Source organism: Meleagris gallopavo, chromosome 1 (genome assembly GCF_000146605.3).
Source record: "Meleagris gallopavo isolate NT-WF06-2002-E0010 breed Aviagen turkey brand Nicholas breeding stock chromosome 1, Turkey_5.1, whole genome shotgun sequence".
NCBI lineage: Eukaryota > Metazoa > Chordata > Aves > Galliformes > Phasianidae > Meleagris > Meleagris gallopavo.
Genome location: NC_015011.2, coordinates 105,552,613 through 105,571,271, shown reverse-complemented (window position 1 = coordinate 105,571,271; position 18,659 = coordinate 105,552,613). Strand labels below are relative to the sequence as shown.

At 38.6% G+C, this 18,659-nt stretch overlaps 2 protein-coding genes and 1 non-coding gene across 10 annotated transcripts in view; 2 read left to right on the top strand and 1 right to left on the bottom strand.

Moving 5' to 3' along the window:
* Window positions 1-14,881, bottom strand: part of LOC100546786 (SH3 domain-binding glutamic acid-rich-like protein) — a 26,196-nt gene extending 11,315 nt beyond the window's left edge. The window contains exons 1-3 of the mRNA XM_003202948.4: window positions 14,630-14,881; window positions 8,847-9,032; window positions 4,179-4,259 (exon numbers count right to left, since the gene is read on the bottom strand). Of these exons, the coding sequence (XP_003202996.1) occupies window positions 4,179-4,259; window positions 8,847-9,032; window positions 14,630-14,674 (312 nt within the window). The 5' untranslated portion in view covers window positions 14,675-14,881. The remainder of the gene's footprint in view (window positions 1-4,178; window positions 4,260-8,846; window positions 9,033-14,629) is intronic.
* Window positions 12,466-12,590, top strand: LOC116216221. The gene has a single exon (XR_004158679.1). It is a non-coding gene; the product is annotated as a U5 spliceosomal RNA (small nuclear RNA).
* Window positions 14,882-16,991: 2,110 nt separating the features above from the next.
* LCA5L (lebercilin LCA5 like) overlaps window positions 16,992-18,659 on the top strand; it is a 15,795-nt gene continuing 14,127 nt past the window's right edge. Inside the window, exons 1-2 of one of the 8 annotated variants that reach the window (XM_019620934.2) lie at window positions 17,177-17,233; window positions 17,766-17,853. Coding sequence is in view for 3 of the 8 variants with exons in the window: in XM_019620948.2 (XP_019476493.1) it covers window positions 17,098-17,178 (81 nt within the window). In the remaining 5 variants the exon portion in view is untranslated. The other 7 variants (XM_019620948.2, XM_010723722.3, XM_003202946.4 and 4 more) reach the window with 7 other exon arrangements.

Below are 18,659 nucleotides of genomic sequence, written 5' to 3'. Positions count from 1 at the left end.
AAAAAAGTGCTTGTCCCTGAAAATATAAAGCAATTAATTGCCTGCATTTGGACCTTGCTAAGATGCTCAAAGTTGTTGTAATACAGCACCCTATTCATTGTCTTAGTTTAAGTAATAGACATCTCACTGACAGAACAATTCACTTGTGTCACTTTAGGGAAAAAACAAACAAACAAACAAAAACAAAACTCTGTAGCCACAGCTTTTAATGGGCTTCTCACAAAATAACAATATTTCAGAGCATTTTCGACCATATTGAGAACAGTCTCAGGCTAAGCGTAAAAGTGAGGATGCTTTGAAAAGAAATGTCTTCAGGTTTAGGGGCAGCTGAGACTGACACAGTACGACTCTAGATATACAAAGTACATTGATTACAAGTTTACATCTGTACACCAGTCTGTTCATATCACTAATCCAAGATTAACTAAGATCTTTCAGAATTCTATTAGTAATTAGAGCAGTTTTTTGGTCAGGCACAAATGCCAGCCTGTCATGAAAGATGTCAGGAAGTTGGAATAGAAATATTAAGTCCATGTATTCCTTCAAATGAGAAAGTATTTCATATCAGTAGATGAAAAAAATTACTAACACAAACATCCTGCCTGCTTTTCTCATCAGCATAGGATGGTCAGACACTGAAACAGGTTCCATGGGGCAGTGGTCACCGCACCAAATTTGCCAGAGTTCAAGGAGTGTTTGGGCAATGTTCTCAAACATAGGGTTTGGTTTTGGGTGGTCCTGTGTGGAGCCAGGAACTGGACTTGATAATCCTTATGGGTCCCTTCCAACTCACGATCATCTATATTTCTGTGATTCTATGACATCAAATGCATTATTCATCACTGTTAAATGATGCTTTAGAAAATATGATAACCAGTGTGATGATGAGGCAGAAAAAGAGGATTGTTTGAACTAAGTCACTCTTTTGGAAGTACCAAAAATATGTATTGATCTTTGATAGGACCATTGAGTTTTATGGCCACATCACATCTTTTATAATAATGATAATAATGTACTTAGTATATAGTAAAACAAAAGTGATCTTTTCCTGACTCCCACATTGGCCTAAGCAAATAGTCAGCATTTAAAGCAGCCTTTGCAAAGATGTGCAGAAGTTTTCATATGCCATTCATGCATCAAAGTACTTCATTGTATTGGAACTGGGAACACAGTGGTCAATAGTAACTTGTTATTTGTACAGCAGTGCCTTACCAAGGCACTTCAGCATTGATCAGAACATCTTTGGCTCTAGGAAGAAGTAGGTGCCTTTTTAAGCAGCTGCCCCCCAAACTGTTTTCTGGACTCCCTAGTTAACTTTGATGTTGATTTGCTATTTCCTACTGAAACAATTGAAGCTTTTTTTTGAGAGGATTCTTAAAAAGTGCACGATGACCGACTTACACATGTGCTGCAGATCTAAGGGTCTTCTTTATATATCTATGCATTCAGAACTTTTTTTTTTTTTTGCATTTATCTTACAGTCAATCTGGCCTTGGAGACAACTTTGATATTATTTGGACACATCAGACTCACCCTGTAAGCTTCCACATTAGGCTCTGCCACCATCTGATCTCCAATACCTAGCAGTAACAGCTCAATATAAACACTGGATAAGTGTCTGGTAATGAGTTATAGCCACCTAATGCAGAGACATATCAAGACTATAAGAAAGAGAATTTGCAAACTTGAAACAGATGTTGCACTCAGCAGGATGACATGATAACGAATTTAACTTCAACTTGTTAGGAAATTTGATTTTGTTGCAAGAGTCCCTCTGCTTGCCCTAGAAAACAGGCTCAAAACAGCCTTGGGTCAGGATGTTAGTGGGCTGTATTGTGAAACAACCACATGTCATTAAGGAGCTTTTCTACTCCTAGTGCAATAAGAGTTAAAAAATGGAAAAGGAAAGAGAACCTTCTGAGGCAAGAATAGTCAATAAAGAAAATATATCAGCTTTATATTAAACTTTATAGTGATTCCATGAAGTAGTAACACCCATGAAGCAAATGGTTAGTGGCTGTTTTTTGACGTTTCGACGCCCTACAGTTTATTTATTTTGCACATTCTCACAGTATTCCAGGAACTGATGAAGGGGAGGGGAAGGGGAGGGGAGAGGTTTAGTACAGATGAAGGGATTAGTAGGAAACTGTCTAACTTTCTCATGTCATCATCAACAGCTCTTCCACACCTGTCTTGTTTTCCCGGATTCATGCTGCTGAAAACCACTGTCACAAATCACCCATTGTACTTTATGATAAGATTGAACTGACAGTCTAATGAAAGGAAAGCAGAAGCAGTACACAAGGATATTTATATAACAGAACATAGACAAAGTGTCATGCAGTGAAGATGCTAAGAAATACTTCTAAAACAATCGCTGATACACTCGTATATGTATTTCTCAAATTCAGAAACAGATTACGAAGGGATGTAAATAGATGTCTACCTTTTACAAAGATTTTTTAAATCAACTCTCACTTATTTCTGCTTTCTGGACCCATCAAAACCATTAATCAGCATAAATCATACTTGTTCTCTACTGATAGCACTAATAGTTGTCTGCACAGCAGAATGCACCGAACATGTTATTTTCAACGTTTAAAGCTGTCATGAATCAGAAAATGTAAGAGACTTAGCTGACATCTGGGAACGAATGAATTCTAAAAAAAGTGCTACTTGGCTTTACAGATCCTGTATCTAACAGAACCTTGCATGAAGGAGAAGATAATATAAGAATTGGGAAGATGGAAAAATGCAATTTTCTTTATCTCGTTGATCCACCACATATCTTTTATAATGATTACTGTAAGTAATACCCACACTGCTTTAAGCCTCGCATGGCTCTCTGGATGTTATTTCAATGAAATCTCAAAAAAACCTTGTGAGGTTGGCAAGTAACATTTTTTTCTCTTGTTGGAAGATGGGACAGAAAACAGAAAGTTTAAATCACTTGTTACTTATCACACAGACAACTTATCTCAAAGACAACATTTATAGGAGCTGTGGTTCTCCCCTGGATATCTCCTCATCTGTAGTTCTCAAAATACATAGCAAAACTTGCTTTTCTCTCTGCTTTTACAGCAGAGGATGAACAGAAGCATCTACAGTGCTGTTTTACTCAGAGTTGCTAGCAGTTGGCAGCTTAGTTTGATCAGAAAGCAGATCTCATGCTCCAAGGCAGCTCTTCATCCAGGTCATGACAATACAGCAGAGTTCTGTGCTGTCACTGACTCATCACTCCTCTGATTCAATTTGTTTGTTGAATCACCCATTTTAAAGGCAGCAACATTTGATTATGATAAAAGATGGTTGTGAGATAAGAGAGCTGTAATATGCTGTAATATAGCCAGTTATAGACTTTTTACCTATATAAAACTCTGTTAAAGAAAGAAAGAACACATTGCTTTCTGTAAAAGGAAGAAAGATGGAAAAAAAAAAAGGATCTCCTTTGTCATAAATATAACATTTTCAAAATACTGTGGATGGAGAAAAATGAGTAGACTTGTCAAAGGGAGTTTGTGAAGTCAGAGTAGGATCTTAATTTATCTTAAGACAGAGACACTGAATCTCACAGTGCCAATCTGTGTGTACCCATTCAAAATGGAACGGGTCCAGCATCCCAGCTTTCCTGCTGGAGGCCAGCACAGACCTCATTTGCTCAAGGTTCGATGCAGTCAGGGTGAAATGAATGCTCCTTGTGATTGACACAACCTATAAATTTATTCAGGAAGTTCTGCATCATTTAAAAAGCTGAACATGATAAAACCTGACTGGTTTGCATTGAAAGAAAGAAGGAAAGAAAGAAGAAGGAAGGAAGAAGGAAGGAAGGAAAGAAGGAAGGAAAGAAGGAAGGAAAGAAGGAAAGAAGGAAGGAAAGAAGGAAGGAAGAAAAAGAAAGAAGGAAAGAAGGAAAGAAGGAAAGAAGGAAAGAAGGAAAGAAGGAAAGAAACAATTTTCAGACGGAGGCATGGTAACAAGCCTGCTCTGAAAGAAGGGAAGACAGAAGTATTTTTTAATACTGAACCAGCCATGTTATTTTTCCCTTAAGAACATTTTGCTATACTGGCATCTAATGTAATGCTTGTCACTATCCTTCATCTGACATGCTGAGTCACTGCTTATCTTTGTCTCTTATTAAAATCAAATATATTACCCCATGAAAGGACAGCAGTGCATACCTTTGTGCCTGGAGGAGGAGCAAGACCCAGGAATGAATAAATAATATTTTCTTCTTTAGCAGAGAAAAAGGATTCAAAGTCCTAAAAATGAAACAGACAAAAACAAAACAAAAATCAGAGAAAAAAGGCAGGAGGAAGAGACTAGCCCAGGCAAATCTTTCTTACACTGATAAGAATGACTGAATTTGTACGAGTACCTGCATTACCTCAGTCTTAGGAAGAATAGTTGGATAAAGAGAACTTCATCCTGACTGGCAAAATGAACAATGGGGCAAATCCCTCCAGAAGCCTACACTTTAATTATATCTACATCAGAATCAGACGAAATTAAGCATCTCATTTTAACATGCCTCAGTTATACATACAAAAGCAAAGCTATTCCCATTCAAATATTAAGGTAAACCATGCTGTGAGTAAGAACACAAAATAGGTCCCCAAAATCGTGGGCAGCTTTGTGGAAATGAAAAGAGAACACTCAATATAATAGCACAAGTGATATGATAACAAGGAAACTGTTTTAAAGAAAGGCACTCTAACCAGAAAATGCAGTACCTTTTCAGACAAACTTAGCAAAAGGTTGTGTTGTTCCCTCTAATGCGTACCATCCCAAATGTCTTGTCCAAATGTGAACTGAAGATATAAATCAGCATCATAAATGGCCATTTTCTCTTACGTGCCAGAAACTGAAAAGTAACTGAAAAAATGGGATGTATGGCTCCTATCCTATCAATTAGAACTCACATGGTCTTTATGTTCATCCATACAACCTTTCTATTGAGTGAGAAAGATCTGCTATCACTTGATTGTTTCTAAGGAATTCATGACTCACATCTTACACAGAATAAACGTTAATATGTATCTAAGAAGTCAACCACTCTGCTTATACATATTGGCCCACAATCACTCAGCAGCTCTGAAAAAGATAGGGGTTTAAACACAGGTCTGCTGAGTCCTAGATTACTGCTGTGACCACTTTATTATCTTTCCTCTCACCCCAAATAACTCCAAAAATAGAAGCCTGTAAATAAGAAGGTGCTGACTCATCCCTGAGATTTGTTTGTAAAGCTACATTAGGACCTGAGTTGTTTTTTGGGCTGCTTTAGTATTTTCATAAGTGTTTGCCAAATGGTATTCTAGGGAAAGGCTGCAGCAAGTGATTTAGAAGCTACCCTAATATCAACAACACTGGAATCAATTTCAGTCCAGTTTGGAGAGGCAATATAACTTAACAGCCAGGCCAGATGACAGCCCATTTCACTGATTTATCTAAAGGACAGATTGGTTTTCACACAGACCCAGCAATAGGAACTGCCCAACCTGGGAGAAGCCCCAGAACACATTTCACCCTGACCAAGCAGAATACCTGCTGATGTTTCAGATTATTCATTCCTCAAGCCATCCCTCTGCTTTTGTTTCTGTGGGGTATCCCTTCTTATCTAACCCATGTTTGCCGTGTTTAAGAAAGCCATTGTTTCAAAACAGATATACTATGGTAGTTCATTCTCTTGATTTCTGTTTAAAGAGAAACCTATTGATTTCAGTTTACAGATAAAAGCAGTTTATTTTTCATTTCCTTCCTAGTTTTCGAGGCATTCGGGTGCATTTTTTTAAGCAAAAGTAAAGACAAGAGCAATAGAGTGCTCAGTATATTTAGAAAGTGACATAGACACAGACATCTGTCTAGACATGAGCAAAGAAAGAGATTAAGAAAAAGATCAAATAAGAACATAATTGCCAACACTGATGGATTAGGATGGAAATTTGAAACTGGTGCAATAGCCAAGCATAGAAAACAAATCAATTTCTAATCTGTTTCCTCAAATGCCAATTAGATAGCAGTACATATATATATATATATTTTTTGCTGATACTTCATTAAAACTTCATTTGCTGTGGTTTTTTTTTTGTTTTTTTTTTGTACATTTCATCTTATCTATCTCCAGTGGTTATGGAGCAGAACATGTTTTACAAAGTCCTAGAAACACAGGACAGCTCAGGTGGGAAGAGATCTCAGGAGACCATCTAGTCCAACCTCCTACTTGAAGCAGGATCACTACTTAATTCAATAATGAATTCCTCTGTGTTTGTTCCAGCTGCAGCCTTTAAAATAGTTGGAGCTTGTCATGTCTCTATTCAAATACCTCTTTCTTAGGGCGAGGAAGAAAATTTTTATTTTCATTTTCATAAGGATACTGCTTATGTATACACACGTAGATGTGTGACTGGCAACAAAACATACAGGACCATCAACGGTAAAGGAAGTGAATGAGGAATGAGGAAAGAAAAAAGAAGATAGAAAGGAGGAAAAAAAAGTCTTACAAAACAAACAAATAAGAAAAAAAACAAAAACAAACAAAAAAAAACCACTCAGTGGTGCAAAGAGCTTGATTTTTTTTAGCCCAGCGAAAAAGAACATTAAGAGGATACGACCTTCAGTTACAAATACACTGGATGAGAACTGCTTAAGCTAAAGGGCAATTTTGGCATACAAGGAAATGGGTATAAACTGGCTGCATATATACAGACTACAAATTCTAGGCTTCCAGATGTCATGAAGCTGAAACCCTTTGTGACTCTTATAATAAGAACAACATATTTTAAAGGGACTTTCATGACTTCAGAACCCTGGAACTTCGCTATCCTCCACTCTATTTTTACTTTGTGCAAAGACAAAGGAAGTGGGACACTGGGGAAGAGTTAAGGTATATATATTATGTAAACTTCAAAAGGGGCAAAAAAGTCATGGATTTCAGAATGATTAGTCTGTTGTGCCTGCAAAGGTTATGCAGGAAAGTAGAACACAAATCCCCAGCTCTGTACTGTGGAAGACATCAGGTCCCTCTAAGGAATTTTGCAGAAGCCTGCCAGCTGCTGGCCATGCTCTCAACCATCCCATGCCATCTCACTTCATTTCACTCTGCAGCTCCTCTAAGGCACCTTCTGCCATGGAGAAAGGTAAGAAGCATGTATTGATATTTTTACCTTATTTATTTGGAAAGTGTGCTGAGATGTCATGCAAAAAATGAATCATTGTTATGCAACCAGTGGGGTTATTAGATATAAGCTTTGAAAGCTGGGCACATAAGAACTTTGGAGACTTTTAAACTAATTGTAAGTTTGATTTAGTTTTTAAATCAGTAGCTACAATTAATTTCTGAACTCTTTTTCAAACTGAGATGTTTTTGAAAGGACTTCTCTTTAACATAAATTTACTTTCAGATGCAGATTATTTGGCTTCCTGAAATGGCTTCACACAAGGGGTAAAAATGGTATATTTATCATTTACTGGCAAGGCTGACTGGCTGCAGTGCTTTGCAAGGCAATTACTCTTCAATTCACTAGATAACCTCTCTAGGGAATCTCAGAAATATTTATGGCAACATTGGCTGCCACAAAATCCAGGATAAGATATATCAAGTGATACTTTATATTGGTACAGATTAGATGTTAAAATGTCCATGAAATCTAACCTACCAAGTTATCTTTCGAGATTCCTGTGAGAAAATGAGGAAACAATTGTACTCATTACTCAAACTACCAACTTTTTTTTTTTCAGAGTACTTCAGTTAATTCTGAAAACATTATGACATGCAAATCCCTTCTCTCCCAAAGCAACCTTTACAGTAGTTCACACTGGATTTGTTGAGTAACATAAAACTGGACACACTATGTGAGCTGCGTTTCAAAGTACTTTGCAAGTTCACTTCAGAGATCATATCAGAGTACTTTACAGCTTGTATTTCCATACATACTATAAGCAAAAAAACTGTCTCTGGTTTCTCCTTTGAATCTCAATCCTAATATTTATGTTGTAAAAGTATTATATCACCAGTTTGAACCTTCTCAAAAGAAATAACCTGTTACAAGCACATGTGAAGATGTGTTACCGTTTCTGTTATGAAGAGTTGGATTTATTAAATAAGTAATTTAATTTCAATAACTCAAACCACACATAAGAACCATTCCAATTAAATATATTTCCTGTAACACAGTGGAAAAGAAAGACGCTTGTTCACAACCCCTGGTGTCTCAGACATACGCTTGACTTCCTAGCAGTGCAGGGAACCAACATATCCCACAGAAAATTAACTGAAAGTTCGAGAATTGAAGTGTCAAACAGCTACCAAGTAGGTCAATATTGTTAAACCACATCACTGAGCACTCACTACTCTGAGAACAGTTGAGCTGTTTTCATAGTCTACATTTGGTTATCCTGTGATATTGTGTGAAGAAGCCATAGTATCACCTAGCCAGTACTGATTTTGGTTTTCAGGAGCTGAAGAATTTAGGCAGTGAGCCAACAGCAGGCTAAACTGTGAGTGAGCTACACAGCAGGAGGTAGGAGAATGTGAAAGGAAAAACATGGAGCTCCTCACAGGCAGCAAACTCCATGCATAGGCATAGATCTGCAGGGGATAATCAATTTAGCCTCACAAGTAGAGTTTCTCTAATCACTTTTCCAACTGTATTTTTCTCTTAAAAAAAAAAAAATCCTATATTTAATTTTTCTTTCTGTGTCTAAAAACTTTTTCTACGAATTCATCCTTGAAAGTGAATCTCTAATTGTCTTAAGGAGTTTGTTTGGGGACACTCCTTACTAATGAAAAAGTGTCACTTTCTGTAAAAGAAGACTGTCCAAAGGCATTAGATTTTCAAATAACTTCTTACCCCACAGTACCGCTCCTCATTGAAGATCTGTGGAGGAAGAGGAATTCCGTTTTGAGGCTTTTTTTCTCCAGGAACATTCTCTCTCATCCATTTCCTGTTGTCCTCATCACCTGCTATGTCCATTTGCTGAAAGTCAATCTTGTTGGCCTCTAAAAAGCCCACTACCTCTTGCTGTTTCTTTTTGATCTGGTTAGGAAAGAGGAAAAACAAAACTGCTTTTTAAAATTGAAATTTGTTTTCAAAAAGCAATTACTATTACAAGGAGAGCTGATGCAAGTATGTCAAGTTGGATCCACTGTTCCTGTGCCCCCTCCAAACCTTTTGAAGATGAGATTTAACACTTCTCAGCACCCAGTCCACTACTGTTACTTTTCTCTCCCCCAGCTTTCTTTTCCCTTCCATCTTAGAAAAGAAAGCCTCCTACTCTGTTTCCAGATCTGTGAGTGCTGTGTACAAATAGCTGAACTAATACTGCCTACATATGTAGATATATACATATTCTCCTCAGTATACGAGACCTTCCTTTTTCCTACTCTTTACATGTGACATTTAGATTTCAGAGCTGTATGTTTCTCAGTTTCTGTTCTTAAATTCCATGCATAATTAAAGTAAGTGAAAATCAAGTACAGTTTAATTCCTGTGCTTGAATATTTCCCAGATTATAGACAACAGTGTTTCAGCATGGCCATAGAAAACATGACATATAAATAAAGCATGTTATACAAAGCTTAGAATTCAACTGTGGCCCTTATTCCTTTGATGTATTGTAGTACTGTATAGACTTAGGATTGAGACATCAAGCCTATAGCTTATCCCTCTAGCTTAAAGATGCAATAATAATCATTATACTCCTTTACTAAAGGGCTGCTGCTTCTAAGCAACATTTAAACGACTTCCCAGTTTTGCCTATTTCTAATATTTTCAGACTTGTAAAGCCAAATTTTTTGTCCTGCAAGAACTACTGTATTTGAAGCAAGTGCTGTTTGGTCTGATCTGTACAAATTCCCTCATGCTGCTCCTTGGTCTCACACAACTATATTACTGCCCAGCACAATCCTGCTCCAGAGATGACTCTCCTTCCAGTTCTGTTCCTCCATGAAGCAACTTAATGTGATATAAAGATGACAGTAGCTAGAATGACTTATCCAAGTAAGTTTTACATATAAGCCATCATATGATTTGAAACCAGATCTTCCACAAATCAGAAATCTGAGCACTTGAATTTAAAGTGACACCAACCTAGTGTAAATCAATTTGCAACAGGCAATAAGATGAGAAATACCCATGGGTTATGTATTTGTATGATCTAATAAACCTGAAAAGCTGAAGTAGTCTGCAAGCATATTCTATTGGTGGAGTGAATTTTTATTATCAAGCATACAATTTATTGTTCTTAAATAAGGATATATTCTACCTATACAGTTACATTTTGCTTATAAGAAATAAAAATATATAGCATTTTATGCATGTGGATCTAGCAGCAGAGGTTTATGGTGAGCTAGCAAAAGCAAATAACTTTGAATGCAAACACTGCTCTAATGTGTTCACAAGCTGCAAGGCTGACAGTTCTCAGCGGTGCTCATTTACATTCTCATTTTCAATTGTTAATTAGAGGTCATTTTCTTAATGGCCATTTAGCTGCATGGTTATTTGTAAGCACACCCAGATGGCAGAAAAGATTGCCTGAAGAACACATGCACACTTCATCAGAGGAGGTGTTAGTATAAAGGGTTAATAACATCTGCATGAGCCAGTACTAAGAGTTCTACCACTTGCTCTGAAAGCCAGTGCATTCAAGTGCTGTCAGCTGCAATTTCAGCATCAGCTTGTCCCTTGGAGCACTGAAGGAGATATGGCTCCTGGAATAGCAAGAGCCAGATAGATAATGCCGCTGAGGAGATAAGGAAAACAGAACTACCGAGTCTGTGCTCCCCCTGCATATGGCTGCAGCTGTAACTTTTAGAATAAACACTGGATAAACAATTTTTTCTTCAGCTTGAAGTTCATAATATATGGGAGGCTCAGAGAGTGCCAGAAAAAAAAAAAAAGAATGCTGAGGATAAATAAAGCTACATGTAATTATGCTGGATAAGGATAAAGCAAGATGTTTTTCATGGTGATAATAATAATAAACTATGCAGGAGGCGGTACTTAAAACTTAGAATGACTAGGACTTAGGCAGAACAGAAGATTTGGTGCCTGACATATGCATGAAGTATGAAACCATAAGGCGAGCCTCTGCCATGGTCAGCACCAGTAGCTGGGCAACTGTAAGAATGTCTCTAGCAAACAGCACTTGGGGAAATCTTCCAGTTCATAACAACACAGAGGACACACAAAGGTTTTCTCAGAATGGATGAGATTGCAGGAACTTGTTTGTGCCCTCACTTGTGTCTGATGGCATGGGAAGAATTCAGATTACTCAGCCATAGATTCCCTGGGAGTGGTGGTGAGCAAGATATCATTTCATCAATGCCATTTTCCCTTTCAACAAAGCTTAAGTTCCGCTATGCTTAGCTGACAGTCCCTTAAATTAAGAAAGAACGCTTTTAAATAATTATCATCTAGCTAGAGTGTAAGAGCTTCAGATCACAGTAGATTCACCTGATGCATAATTGAATGCTATCTATATTCTTGAAATCCAGAGCATTCCCACTGACCTGCTGCCTGCTGTAGAAGCAAATGGTGTCTAGTCAACAACTTACTGCAGTGAGAACATCACTGCCAGCAGGCAAGGCTGCTGTAGCTCTCTGTTCTAACTGAGACACAATCTGTTGATCAATATTCTTATTTATTACATTCTAACTTACTATCAAGTTATTCTATCAAGTATTAGTCCTATTAGTCTACACCTTGCCTGGTCTTTCTGATGTGATTGAGTTACTCTACAACTGAGACCTGCAGATTTGAAAGTGAGTAAGCTAAAAAAAACAGAAACACTGGAAAAAAGTGGTTTTAGAGATGCCCTAACCATGAACTTGCACTATGAAGCAAGACTTTAGAAGACCTCTGTGTAAGACCTCCTGATACACTTGGATTTTGCAGGAATTTACCCATTTCTAAACACATCTGTGGCTATTAACAAAATTATTTTAGCATTGAATGCTTCTTACAAGCCAATCATTTAGTACTTTTTTTTATGCTGTACTCCACTCCTGCTTGCCTTCATGCATAGCTCAGTATCAGCTGTGTTTGGCACAGAAAGATCATTAAGCTAAAGTTATTTAAAACAAATTTCTGAATCACTGAGGGGAAAAATACAAACCAATCTGCCCTAGACCTACACTGAATTATATCACTCAAGCATCTGATCCAGAGCACCAGAATGCTGCTGGGTTCATTGCATTCACTTTGAAAAAGTACTTTTCTACACAACAAGAGGTTGAAATTAGCAATGTAATTGTGTAGCACATAAAATAGGAATTATTTTAATTCTTCACTAATGATACTCTGCTGACCTACAACAGGAGTGGTCAGGACCATCGTATTTTGAAATTCAGAATGAACAACATGCACGATGGAGACCAGACACACTGAAGAGAGATCATCAATACTACTAGGACAATTTAGACTTTCAATTTAAAAGCGAATTTAGGGATGAAATTCATTCTTCCAACAGATACTCTGGTTTCTCTTCAGATCATATAAATCTTTTGCCTTTTACTAAAAATTTCCATGGAGAGGAATAGCAGAAGTTTACAAGGCTGATACAAAATTCATAATATGATACTATACTGGGATTTATGTTAGCTCCTTGAATGAATGAGTTTTACTTCATATATACATTAAAACTTACCAAAAGTTCACTGAAAAAATACCTTCCATATATTTTAATCAGTAAATGTGGAAAACTTCTCCAGCTGAACATTGTGTTTACTTGGAATTAAAGTTATGTACCAGTAATCCAAACACATGCTGCTGAGATTGCTACAGCTATTCATACAACCCACACACTAGCAAAAAGGAAACACAGAGGCATATTGCCTGGCAGAGATGCCATAGTCTTCCTTTCAATATGTCTGGGATCTCACTGACAGCTTTTGAAGGCTGCTACCATATAGTGGAGAATGGCATTAATAAGTTTAAAGCCAACTGCAGTTCACTGGCATCAATTGTCTTTCTCAGAAGTAAAAACTGACAGCAGCAATGCTTAACAGTACAAAATGATGGGATGAAGTTTTCATGTTGCCCTGTGTTCAGTGTAGCATACGCATACACCTCTACCTGAAAGGAGGTAGTTATTGCTGAAAGCTGAAAGCTGGGAGAGAGATGCAAGAAATGTGTATAGCAAAGGAAAGATTTGGGTTCAGATAGAACTAAGGATACGATATCTTTAGTTTTAATTGCTTAAGTGACCTCCTGAATGTCCACATTTAGTTCAAACACTCCATTGCTGAACTACAACCCCAAACCTGTAGCTGGAATGGCAACAATCCATGCCAGAGTCACACATTTATCTCAAAGGAGGACCAAGGTAATGGCCACAACACACACACAGGATGTCTCCAGTGGGATTTTGGTCATGGTCACACCTTTTCTGCAGAACAGATGACTGGTAAAGTGGGCAGGTAATGTTCTTGTTAGGTCAACCAAAGCAGACCAAAACAGGAGATCAAACAGGAGAGAAAAGACTGCCAATGCACACTTCGTGGCAATTTACAACACTGTTTAAGCAGTCACTGTTAGATTACAAATTAACAAACCTGCAGTTACCGACCTTCTCCTCTTCTTTCTGTCTTGCATATAAGGTTTGTTATTAAAAAAGGAATAGTAAAGTGTCAAAGGTAAATTTAGAGTGTCAAGCTTACAGATAGGCAGGGAAAAAAAAAAAAGCTGATGAGAAAGCTGCAAAATTTCCTTTTGGAAGTTTGAATTCTAGCGAATATCTCTCTGTTCATTTTTTAGAGATGATGGCTATATGATCGGGGCATTGGGGTTTTTTTTGGAGCTTTTAAACTCTGGAAGCTTCTTAAAGACATGAGGCTAGTGTTAGAGAGACAGAGATGTAGTTACAGCTATGTGCTAGCACCAGCCAAATTGTTTAGCCATGTCACTGGGAATGAGTGACTGCCAAAGGAAAGCTGCAATCTGAGATGATATGGGAACGGGATATAAAAGGAAACAGTCCTTTCCCGGTTCCCACCTCCCACAGACTTCCAACCTCTCTACTATTCACATGCCCTTTCCTTCAACTAATACATTATGCTGACAGCTACAGCAGTAGATCTCAATTCTAAGAATCAACAGTACCCCATTTTAAGAGGTACTTAAAAAAAAAAATTAAAAATTAAAAAAAAAAAAAGAGAGGATGGAGGAAACATTCTTGCTACAAAACTTTATTCAGGTCACTTTGACTCCAGGCTTTTTATCAGACACAGATCCCATTCAGCAGGAGCAGTGCCCTGAAGTTTCCTTTAAAATTAAATACATTAATTTCTAATATAAACAACCTACCTTAGTATTTGTGCAATACAATATCCACTTTTTCCTTCTTCAATTAAGATATTTTGCATACACTTCTTCAAACAGAAATAAATCTACTAACTGACAGATAATTTATATGGAAATTCATATCTATAGTACAGTCTAACATGCGAACAAGTTTGCATTAACATCCATTTTCTACATCTTGAGTTGCTTTCAAAAATAAAGTGGTCAATACAGATGAGAATAAAATCAGTGTTTTCCTCTTGCATGCAAACTCAGGCTGCTCTGGGATCTTCCAGGCTAATTTACCAGCTTCATCCCAGCAGAAAGAGGCGTATGTTAAATGAGACACCTACCGCTGTAGACCCCGAAGATGTGGCTACAAAGACTTTGATGACCATTTTGACAGTGATGAAAATGAATCAGCAGAGCACGCCTGCTATCCACAAGTCAACAAAGTCCCAAGAGGAATCCCAGCCTTCAGCAGGACCTAGATCCTAAATGGGTGCCCCTCACAGCAATCCACCAGCTTTAGCTCCCTCTCTCCTCAGGGTCCCGGCTTTTCCCACTCCATTGGCTCCTAGGTATTTTGGGATGAGGGGCCAGTGTGAGGATTGGGTAGTAAGAGGAGCCACAGCAAGGGGTTTGCACCTGCCCCCGGCCTTATCGAATTAGATTGACAGGATGGCAGTCCATAAAAGGCAAAGGAGAGTCCTGCACCAATGAGTCAGGGCTGGAGAAATGTTCAGGAGAGGGGGAAGGGATGAGGGACAGTGATCAGGCAACACAGTGCAGGGGAAGATCACAGAGCTGTAGGGTAATGTTTAAAGTTGTGTTGGTGCTGTCTCAGTCACCTCCAGCATAAAAGGGCTTGCACCCTATCCCTGACCAGAATAAGGACATTTTTTCACATTATAAAAGGGAGGGGAGGGCAGGGGGAACATAAGTTCAAAAGTAATTATAGCAGAGATCAGAGATTTCTTACTGAAATAAGGCTCTGTTACAAATACTTCCAGCAGAAAAACAACTCAGATCATGATCCAAACCGCAGGGCTAAGGAACTTCTCTGAAACAACTGTGTCAGTCCATTTCCTGATACTGAGGAGGGTGATTGGACCAATTGCATGTGTGCAAAGCCTCATATTGGATTCTCTTCCTCCTCTTTGCATCACTGATGAATTTTTCCAATGCATAGGGTATAAGAGGAGGTCCAGAATTCTTGGTAAAAAAATTCTGTTCTACTGTGTTATCCAGTGTGCACTTTTTTCCATCTAGCTGTTTTCTTCTATTACAAATACAGTTACAATTCAGTGACTGCCTGCACATATTTGCTCAAGAAGGTCTCCGAGCACAAAAGGTATTTAAAGAATGTTAAATATTGACAGATTACTTTTAGATTCTAAGGACCAGGTTCATTTCTGCTCTAAGCTTGCAACATGATACTGAGTTCAGCAAGCTGACCTGCAGTCAGAGATAAAACTGACCTTATGTATATACTAAAAATTATGATCGAACATCACAGTTTCCAATCCTAAAACTACTTCAAATGGAATATAATCCTTCCTTACTAGGATTGATTAGATAGAACTTAGAGCACAAGAAAAATGTTGCTTTAGAAACTAAGTTTTTTGCACATCCAAACCACTACATGAAGCTGGAAATGCAGCATTTCATGTATTGAACAGGAATCCTGAAAAAACTCAGTGAAAACTAAAAATAACAGTATGGATATTTTGCACTGTTTACTGTGGCTTGCCATCTGTCAGTTTTTCTTCTTTTGAGAAGCAATGGGAGGTTTGGTGGAAAAAAAAAGCCATTTGGAATTAGGTATTTTCACGGAATATTTACCTGCAAAACATGATAAACAACTTAGTACAAAACAATACCTTTTTGCTTGAGGTTATTATATATCGGAGCTTTTGAAGAAGATCCAGAGGAGGGCCACAAAGGTGCTTAAAGGGCTGGAGCATCTCTCCGATGAAGACAAGCTGAGGGAGCTGGACTTGTTCAGCATGAGTAAGATCAGTCTGCAGGCAGACCTCAGTGTGGCCTTTCAGTGCTAGAAGGAAGCTAATGAACAGGAGGAGGACTGACCTTTTGCAGGGTCTGATAGAGATAGGGTGAAGGGAAATGTCTTTAAACTAAAAGATGGGAGATTTTGGTTACATATTGGGGGAAATTCCTTACTCAGAGGGCAGTGAGGTACTGGCACAGCTGCCCACTGAAGCTGTGGTGCCCCAGCCCTGGAGGCGCTCAAGGCCAGGTTGGATGGGGCCCTGGGCAGCCTGAGCTGGTGGGGGGCAGCCCTGCCCATGGCAGGAGTTGGGGTGAGTGGGCTGTGAAGTCCCTTCCAACCCAAACCGTTCTGTGATTCTCTGATTCTATTCCTGTTTCTCTAGAAAAATTGCATGTAAATGAAAACTTTCCTAATAAATGGAATGAAAATGTCTGATAGGTTGAAACACGCTGTTCACAGCTGAGTTGATATGGATACAAGCGCTCTAAAGAATTACAAAGGTTGCTGTGGTCACGTGCTCCAAAGCATACTGATAGTTGTTTCACATATAGCAATAATAAATTCTTAGTGCATTAAAAATTATAACTGGGTGATGAGGCAAATATTTTCTCTTTGCTATTTAGCATTCAAATCCCCTCCTGAACAGCACGGGGAGAGAACAAACTCAAAGCTAGCAGACAGAGAAACCATTACAGGTAAAGATTTTAGAGCATGAAAAGCTTTATGTGTAACGTTGAACAAAAATACAAATAGCGGGTGCGGGAAGGAAGCACAGACATAGACAAGCAGGGAAAGCAGCGACGTAAGATGGCGAGGCCACAACTACGACTCCCAGCGTGCCCTGCGTCCGCCGCCCGTCCCCTCGGCAACGGCGGCACCCAACGGCCGGTAATGGCGGCGAGAGAGAGCCCGGGGCGGTGTGATGGAGGGGCAGGGCGGTGAGGTGTGGAGGCGGCTCTCGGGGCGTGGGGCCGACTGCTAAACAGCTAGGACTTCTCGTTTTGCCTTGGGCTGGCAGCAGGAGCCTCCGCCGGGGAGGTGGGGGAGGTTGTTGGGGTGTTTGGAGGAGCCCTGGGCACTCCTGCTGAACAGACGCCCTCCCTGTCCTCATGCGTTTCATTTCCTACTCAAGTACTGTCTTTTTTTTGTTGTTTGTTTGTTTTTCTTCTTCCTATTGTAAGAACCTCAATTTGCCCGTTACTTGTCCTTAACCTTCTGTGTTTTCTCCTCTTGGCTTCTTCTTTCCCGTTTAATTTACTTCTCAATGTCTGCTTTTGAAAATGCATAGTGAGGTTCAGCCCACGCATCTCATCAACACAAAGCAGCAGTTCTAAGTTGAATTGAGGCTTATTTGATTTAAACCCAATTTGGCCAGAAAGTGTTGACAGTACTAAATGAAATTTGAACAGCAGTACAAATCTGTGTACTGTGTACCGAGCTGGCCTTTGCCTCATCCTCATGTTCCCATCTCCTAGGTGTGATTAGAGTGGCTCAGATTCAACAGGACCTTGGGCGCTCCTCTGTCTTCCGTAATGAAAAGTAATTTGTACCAGGGAACGAAGAGTAAGGAAACTTCTGAGTTAACCTGCAACGTTTTGTGCAGTCCTAAAGTGCACTTTTTGATGGGGAGGGGGTGTTAAGTGATTCCCCTCTTCTGTTTAAGAAATTTAATTTAAAGTAAAATTTCACCAGAAAGCAAAAATGGCAACAAAGTAGGAAGAATATTTAATAAATATCTTCCCCCCCTTTTTTTAGCTAGGGCTACTTCTTGCATTTTACGTGAACTATCATTTTAATACCCCTTTAACTTCCTTTACATACTTGTTACTCCCTCTTAAGTCCCCCCAGATATACAATTTATTCTACTATTGAGTAGAATTCTGCATCTGTAAGACATGGGCTGAGTCATCTTCAGATCATATTGAGAAAGACTGAGCTGTATCCCAAGAAATCCTTTTTACTGAAACTACACTGTTTAAATAATATTGCCAGGAGTGTAAGCTATTGAAGTCAATCTGTTCTACTTTCCAGAAGACTCAGTAAACAAAAATACTTAGGTATAACATACTCACAAATATGTTAGCATCTTATATTTTATGCTAGATATATTCTATTTCAACAATTAAACAATTAGGAGAATTCATTTTGCTTGAAAAGGAGACTACTGAAAAAAGGTAACTCCAAATAAATCCAGTCAAACAAGGTAAGATCACTGCATCAGAGAACCATGCCTCTGACAACACTGCATTACAGCTGATATTTCCAGTTATAAGTGACTTGACATGTAGAGCAGTGTCTTACAGCACTTTCAAAAGGAAACAAATGTATTAAGTATGGTTAGGCTGTGAAACAATTGCCCTTGTTTAAAA